Source organism: Physeter macrocephalus, chromosome 5, assembly GCF_002837175.3.
Source record: "Physeter macrocephalus isolate SW-GA chromosome 5, ASM283717v5, whole genome shotgun sequence".
Taxonomy (NCBI): Eukaryota; Metazoa; Chordata; class Mammalia; order Artiodactyla; family Physeteridae; genus Physeter; species Physeter macrocephalus.
In genome coordinates this window covers 92,016,630-92,025,201 of record NC_041218.1, presented here as the reverse complement: position 1 = coordinate 92,025,201, position 8,572 = coordinate 92,016,630, and the positions used below count along the sequence as shown (strand labels likewise).

The window sequence follows — 8,572 nt, the reverse complement described above, 5'->3', positions numbered from 1 at the left end:
AACCCGTGTCCCCTGCATCGGCAGGCGGACTCTCAACCACTGCGCCACCAGGGAAGCCCCCAATTTTGTATTTTTAATAACATTTGTTTTCAGAGAGGCATTCTGAATATTTTTGCAAGGGTTTTAAGTACCATAATTAAAGAATACAACTGAAGTAAAGCTTTAAAATTATAAATATATTTAATTATTGTCCTGAACAGGAACTGTATTTGTATGATGGAAAATTTTTAATATACTTTTAGACCAAGATGGAGTTAAATAGCTTAGGGATGATTTCCATTCAGCTTTTGACTGCTTGGTCTACTCAGAAGATGAAAATAATTCATTTGCCTTCTAATATTTTTAAATCTGATACAGGAAAAGTAAATTTATAAAGATGCATCATTAAGTATCTGAACTGTAAAGAAGGTCAACGTAACTGTTGAGACACAGCTATGAATCTGACTTTATTCAAATTTTACTTCATCGTGGTTGACTTTTCTTCCACCTCACCGCTTATTCCCACTAAGGGAATTGGAGTTATTTAGATTATAAACTGGACATTTTTGTTTTTATATACATCTGGGGTACATTTTCAAGTGGTGATATATTTTTCTAATCAGTTTCTTAAGTAGTTAAAGTAGTAGTCATTTATTACTATGGTATCGTTCATATATATACATGTTTTTGCATTTTAGTGAATCGGCTAGTGGACTTAAAAGTGCTTTGGATTCTGTATTAGCTATTTCACTTATCTACTTCTTAAATCTTAAACTTACACTGGTATCAGTCTCTGGGTTCTGACTTTTAAAAAACTGACATATACTTGTAGGTTTTGATGAGGCCTCCGTATACCTTGTAGTATATAGATATGTGTACCTGAGCAAAACGGAAAGTTCCAGCTCTCTTACCTGACTTAGGCAATCAAACCACATAGTAACATAAAGATTCACCTCCAAGATTACCTATAAGCTGCATCAGGGTGCTATTTTTATAGAGTTGCAATTTGCTTCTATAAGAAAGGAAACATTTTAAACACTTGTGACTTTTTTTTCTCTCTGTATTCGTTTTAGGATTTTTGTGCAAAGCCACAAAGTTTCTTTAGGTTAAAACCAAGTTTTACTAGGATTGAGATTGTGCAGCCAAACAGGGAACACATTAGTTTGCCTAAACTTGAGATCAGAGCTAAACAGAAAAAATGGTTTATGTTCACAGTGGTCATCCATGAAACTTGGTCTGCAAAGATTTATTCCACCATTACCCTGACTCACCACCCTATCCTGAAGCTTTAAGGCATTATTATTCCTCTTCTTTCAAATGGGAAAATACACACTATTCTTCCAGTTATTTTTTATTGGTAAAATGTTGTAACCATATTAAAATATAATAAAATTCAAATTATAATGAACACTTTTTTTTTCTTAAAACAAAAACAGAAAAATTTTCAACAGTGGCTCTTACCCAAATTCATGGAAAAGAAAGTTGTGATAATGCCTCTTCATATCTTTAAATTCATAAGGATTTGATGTTGCATTGGATAGGCATTTATTTCCCAATTCAGAGGTAATTTGAGAAAAAGAAAGATTACAAAACAGGATATTTTTTCCACTGCTGCTGCTATTGCTTTCATCCAGGTTTTCACAGTGTCATTATGAAGACTAGAAGGGGTCATTTTCAGTACCTCATTATACAGATGAAGCAGAGTCGTGAGAAGTCATTGACTATTGACTTGTCAAGAGTTCCACACTTAAATAGTAACAGTACCAAATTCTGCTTTCAGTTCATTCTTTTATATCATGTGTTTGTCCCCCCGCAGCTGCTTCTCTTTCCCGAACGAAGGCTGTTCCCCAAGAGTAAATGAGATCTTTCTTGGTATTTTTTTTCCAAGTGTCCAGCTTAGAGGGCTTGTACTTCCTTAAGTTCAGTCCGTTGGTTTATAAAATTTAATACTCTTCTGTGGTTTTGAATTTAATATACTGAACTATTAAAAGTATCTTAATAAGCATGATACTTACTTTTTATTCCTTATAGCCAGGAGAAGAAGCTGATCAATAGCAAATATAGTTTCTCTGGTTTTAAATAATTTCAAGCTCTTTTTATCATAATTTACATTCTATTCTTCTGGTATTTTCTAATTCAGGTATTTTCTCTTTCATATAGGTTACTCACTATAAACAATACCCACCCAACACAAGCAAAGTTTATTCCTACTTTGAATGCCGTGAAAAGAAGACAGAAAACTCCAAAATAAGGAAGGTGAAATATGAGGAAACAGTATTTTATGGGTTGCAGTACATTCTTAATAAGTACTTAAAAGGTATTGTTTTTCCTAATATGTTTAAAACACTGATTTTATAGTTCTTCATAGTTTTCCTCCGATATTGTTGTATTATTATTTTAAGTACCTTTTTGAATAGCCTAATTTTGATTTTTTTTTTTTTTAATTTATTTTTGGCTGCATTAGGTCTTCATTGCTGCACCCGGGCTTTCTCTAGTTGCGGTGAGCGGGGGCTACTCTTCGTTGCCGTGTGCGGGCTTCTCATTGCGGTGGCTTCTCTTGTTGTGGAGCACGGACTCTAGGCGCGTGGGCTTCAGTACTTGTAGCTCGCGGGCTCTAGAGCACAGGCTCAGTAGTTGTGGCGCACGGGCTTAGTTGCTCCGCGGCATGTGGGATCTTCCTGGTCCAGGGCCTGAACCCGTGTCCCCTGCCTTGGCAGGCGGGTTCTTAACCACTGCGCCACCAGGGAAGCCCTAGTTTGATATTTATTTAATTACCCTAACTATCTTAGGGGTTCTTTTGGAATTTTTAGAAATCTGTTAATTTGAAAGCATTAAATTTTATAATTTGATGTATGTGCTTGGTGTTCTAAATATGACAAAGATGTTCCGAAACTTGTAAGATTGGGAATAAATTTAGAAGAGTGAATAATTTTCTGAGGCTAATCTGGTTTGTTAATAGACTTTAGTCATTAATTCAAAATAAAGGATTTGTTACTGACCTGGGAACTCGTTTTGAATTGTAGTAGCAATTAGAATATGATTTGCTGGTCAGTTTACCTTAAAGGCCTATTTTTCAAAACTACCTGTAACGGTGGACTTAGTCTCAAATGCATTTTTTTTTAAGCTTTTGGCCGCACCCCACGGCATGTGGGATCTTAGTTCCCAGACCAGGGATCGAACCCTTGCGTCCTGCATTGGAAGGCAGAGTCTTAACCACTGGACCACTGGGGAAGTCCCTCAAATGCATTTTAAAGAAGAAAAAAATCCCTGAAATAATTTCTGTGCTTTCTTATTTGAAAGTCTATTTCTAGTCTTATTTTGTAATGGTATTTGTTGGGGGGGAAACAGTTCCCAAGGTTTTTATACATTTTGGAAAATTTCATTTCTAACCTTTTCAAATAAAAGTAATCTCAGAATTGAATACAGAATAACTTGAATTTTATGCAGATAAGTTGCTCCGCGGCATGTGGGATCTTCCTGGTCCAGGGCCTGAACCCGTGTCCCCTGCCTTGGCAGGCGGGTTCTTAACCACTGCGCCACCAGGGAAGCCCTAGTTTGATATTTATTTAATTACCCTAACTATCTTAGGGGTTCTTTTGGAATTTTTAGAAATCTGTTAATTTGAAAGCATTAAATTTTATAATTTGATGTATGTGCTTGGTGTTCTAAATATGACAAAGATGTTCCGAAACTTGTAAGATTGGGAATAAATTTAGAAGAGTGAATAATTTTCTGAGGCTAATCTGGTTTGTTAATAGACTTTAGTCATTAATTCAAAATAAAGGATTTGTTACTGACCTGGGAACTCGTTTTGAATTGTAGTAGCAATTAGAATATGATTTGCTGGTCAGTTTACCTTAAAGGCCTATTTTTCAAAACTACCTGTAACGGTGGACTTAGTCTCAAATGCATTTTTTTTTAAGCTTTTGGCCGCACCCCACGGCATGTGGGATCTTAGTTCCCAGACCAGGGATCGAACCCTTGCGTCCTGCATTGGAAGGCAGAGTCTTAACCACTGGACCACTGGGGAAGTCCCTCAAATGCATTTTAAAGAAGAAAAAAATCCCTGAAATAATTTCTGTGCTTTCTTATTTGAAAGTCTATTTCTAGTCTTATTTTGTAATGGTATTTGTTGGGGGGGAAACAGTTCCCAAGGTTTTTATACATTTTGGAAAATTTCATTTCTAACCTTTTCAAATAAAAGTAATCTCAGAATTGAATACAGAATAACTTGAATTTTATGCAGATAATGACGTTTTTCTATAACCTTGGCAATTTTAAGATCAGATAGTTCAGATATGTTATACTATTGAAAATCTACTTGGATATTCAAAGTACTTCATTGCAACAAGATTACCCAAGATATTTTAAATGAGTTTACTAGCGATCTTATTTAGAGAAAGTTACCAAAGACTAATGTCACACGTCAATTTTCTGCAGCTTAAAAACTTTATAAAATGTTATTTATTATTAATCACAGCTAAAATATATTGTCTGTTATAGGCCAGCATTATTCTAAGTGCTTTGATTCAGATGTCTTAACTCATTTCGTCCTCATAACCACTCTAAAAGTAGATACTCTACTATTATCTTCATTTTACAGATAAAGTTAGCTAAAAGTGTATTTGGGGGGCAAAAACTTAGGCATTGTAAAAATTATTGGATTATCAGCCCCAAAGACATCCTTTATGAATAAAGTGAGCAGATTCACCTGGAAAGCCACCTATCAAAAGCTTACTCTCAAATCTGAAGACTATATAAATTAATAGAGATTTTTTAAAAATCTCCCAAAAGTTAATTTATTACTGTGATTTTTTTAAAAATACTATACATGTAATAATCTCTTCTATTGCAAATTTGCTTTTCAAATAAGAAATTAACATTTATGCTTAGAGCGAGTGGTTAGAAGTGCAAATTCCTTTTCTGACTCTGCTGTTGACACTGGGTGAATCACTTAACCTCAGTTCTTGTTTTTTTAATCAACAGAATGGGCGAAATAGCTAGAGACATTAATCCTATGACAACTCAGCAACTCACAGCATGCCTTTAGAAATGTAAACAGGAGATGTTTATTTTTTTAGGTAAAGTAGTGACCAAAGAGAAGATCCAGGAAGCCAAAGAGGTGTACAAAGAGCATTTCCAAGACGATGTCTTTAATGAAAAGGGATGGAACTACATTCTTGAGGTAAAAAATGGTTTCATGTTTTGACCTATGTATTTTGGTTTTGCTTTTAGTTCAGAATTTCTTGCCATGGAATTTGAATAGAAGATTAGACTATACACAACACAGGTATTCAAACCTTGAACAGCACAGGTTTGAATTGCATGGGTCCACATACAAGTGGAGTTTTGTCAGTAGTAGATACTGCAGTACTACACTATCTGCAGTTGGTTGAATCTGCAGATGCAGAACCACAGATACAGAGGAACCACAGTTACAGAGGGCTGACCGTAAGTTATACATGGATTTTTGACTGTGCAGAGGAGGGTGGGTGCCTCTAACACACACATTGTACTAGGGTCAACTGTAATTATAACCCTTTTCTGTCTGTGACCCTATAAATATAATGGCTATTTAGACATTCTTGTGAAAAGTTAATGGTAATGTTTAATTTTTTTTTTTTGTGGTAACACGTCATTAGTATCTAAAATCTATAGCATATCTAAGTAATTTGTTGTAATATGTATTACAATTTAACATTTTTCAGAAAGGTAATTTAATCCTTTCTTTGAAAATACATTATAATTAAGAAAGAGCATGGTTATTCGGCAATTTGCAAATTTAAGCCTATTTTCTGGACTGTATATTATCTAAGAAAATAGATGCTGTGAGTCTGTCACTATGCAATACTTCTAGGACATTTCCCTTACTGAATAGTTAGAAGAATGGTTTGGTGCAAATCTATGAAGTTAGTTTTCATTCTTTATTGTACTGTAATATTCCTACCTAACATGTTTGGATTCCTTGCTTAAACTTTTGGGCATCCAAAGACATGGGAATTGAGTCATAAGTGTTGAATGTCCCCTGATGGTTTTCTCTGTTACAAAGATAGGTTGGGAACGGGATCTCTTGGCACCTTGCTATGTTAAGTGTTCATTATCTTTAAAATGAATGTCTTTTTCATTGTAAACTATCAAACACAAAGTAATTAGAAATACTTTAACTTTCCTGCCTGTATCGTAATATTGAATTTTACTGTTTGGTAATTATTGGTCTTTGAAGAAGTTGAGTAAGCACGCTGCTAGTTTTCCCATATCTTGAGTAAGATCAGTAAAATATGTTGGCTAACATATTTTGGTCATGTTGGCTAACTCATTTGGTTGGCACTTAACCCATTTGGTTTGTTGTGAGGGTTATAGTTATAGGTAAGTTAAGTGCTATGCTTAGTAATAGAATTCTCAGTGGTCAGGGTGGTAAATCTTTTTATTTTATATTCAGAGAATCTTAGGGATTCATAGATTCCCTAGAGATAATCTTGTGTAACCCCTTTTACAAGCATGGAGTCTGAGACCTTGAGATTCTAAATGACTTGCCCACAGTTTCCTACCTGCTTTTGCATCCAAGCTAGGATTTTAAGGCATTATTCTTTCTGCTCTAACATGATTTTTTTTTTTATCTAGTTACCTTGTCCCAAATCACATAAATAAACCTTACTAGCCAAAAGTTAGCCACAGCTTTTAACTTTAAAAAGGAGGAGGCGTAATTAAATATCTAGTAACATACCATGTAGCCACTATATCCTCAGCCTAATTTGGGAGAGAATTGTTGCACTTGGATATTGACTGCCAAAGCTCTAGAAAGTATACTTATGATTGGTCTGTCTACTACCAAAATGGTATCAGGTCTACTACCAGAATAGAGAAAAACTATTTAAGATTCTTCTACTGGCAAGGAGTGCTCTCTTTTTCTTTTTTGTTTGTTCATTTTGTTGTGCTCTCTAATAGCAGTCCATTATTTTATCTTTCAGTCTTTAGCCTTTCTTTTATGAAAGTGACCTACTTAGAAGAAAGATAGTGCTCTTAGAATATGTTGGAATAAACTCTTGTCTTTTTTTGGAAAGAATAGGAAAACAACTTTTTTGTTTTGAAATCAGTTTGAAATTCTCTTCAAGTGATAAATTTTCTTAGCAGAAGTACTTTTACAGCATAAAATTTAAAAATTAATGCTAGTACTAAACTGTTAATCATTTTAGCTAATTTTATTTCAGGAGGATAAGGATATTCTGACCAGATTACTAGCAATATAATAAGATCTACAATTGCAATTTCTATGACAGTAAGTTTAGCTTCTGTAAAATATAAAGAACCTTATTTAAACTGGTAATGGCATACCACCTGTTGAATTAATAATTTCATTATTGTCTCTTACCAGAAATATGATGGGCATCTTCCAATAGAAGTAAAAGCTGTTCCTGAGGGCTCTGTCATTCCCAGAGGAAATGTTCTCTTCACAGTGGAAAACACAGATCCAGAGTGTTACTGGCTTACAAATTGGATTGAGGTGAATTGTTTTGTTTTATTTTGCTTTTCACTTTTACTTAACATTAATTGTAGATGTAAAAACCATTCAACTGGGATTCTAGTTTAAAAAATGCTACCAATAAAGTTATGTAACCTCCTACAATTTACTAAACCTTTCCAGGCCTCAATTTCCTCACCTATAAAATGACAGTTGGACTAAATAATCTTTAAGTTTCCTTCCAGTAAAATCTAGTCTTCTGAGATTTTAAAATCAAATTGTAAAGAATTATTACTGTTAAAGCTCAGTTGGCCTCCATCTTATTTGTTGCAATCCTAAATATATACCATCATAGAGAAGGATTACAAAAACAGCACAGGTGTATTTTTAGTAACTTAAGACATTTTATGGCTGTTCTGTTCCAGTTGGACTAAAAGAATTTTGTTCAACTTCTTAGTAACTGTTTTCTTTATTCTTATCTAATCATTTTAGGGCCTAGACTCTACCACCTGGTATTTCTCATTTAAATATATTCAAGATTCACTGCTGGTTTTAATTTCTAATCTCAAAAGGAGAGTACATTATAGACTGTGAGTTTATATTACAAGGCTTTTGTTTGTTTTCCTGGTATCTACACTTAAGCAATCATGTTTCCACAGCCTCATTGCTTTGATATTAATAATCTAATTAGATTATCAATAGCTTAGATTTTTATCTATAAGCGGAAATATCCTAGGAAGTGACCATAGAATAATGTCACCCCACTATCTGAGAGTTGTTTACTTAGTGCTTGGTACTCTTTGTCTTATTAATGTATTGGTTAAACTAATTTGTTGTTCTATTATAAAATAATACATTTGAGGTTTATTTATAAAGACTGGAAAAAGTTTAGAAAAAGTAAGAGGTCAGCAATATTTTTGAAATACATTTTTGCTAAGTCGACAGGAAATTTAAAACTTTCTTTTCAGACTCTGGGTGGGCCATCAATTAATAATAGTCTAACAGGCTCTGAAACAGTGAACAATTAACTAAAGTAAAGGTTTAAAATAGTTTACTGCTATGTCTTAAAACTTTGAATTAACTCATGAACTCAGAGTAAAAGGAAACATTATAAACAGTTCTCATACTATTTTA

The 8,572-nt window shown here is 33.9% G+C and overlaps 1 protein-coding gene across 5 annotated transcripts in view; it reads left to right on the top strand.

Moving 5' to 3' along the window:
- The window catches only part of NAMPT (nicotinamide phosphoribosyltransferase), a 66,032-nt gene that overhangs the window by 7,037 nt on the left and 50,423 nt on the right, over window positions 1–8,572 (top strand). For 3 of the 5 annotated variants that reach the window (XR_008617453.1, XR_003679951.2, XM_028490185.2), the window contains exons 2-5: window positions 2,140–2,296; window positions 2,444–2,479; window positions 5,061–5,164; window positions 7,352–7,480. Coding sequence is in view for 2 of the 5 variants with exons in the window: in XM_028490185.2 (XP_028345986.1) it covers window positions 2,140–2,296; window positions 2,444–2,479; window positions 5,061–5,164; window positions 7,352–7,480 (426 nt within the window). In the remaining 3 variants the exon portion in view is untranslated. The remainder of the gene's footprint in view (window positions 1–2,139; window positions 2,297–2,443; window positions 2,480–5,060; window positions 5,165–7,351; window positions 7,481–8,572) is intronic. The other 2 variants (XR_003679952.1, XM_024115955.2) reach the window with 1 other exon arrangement.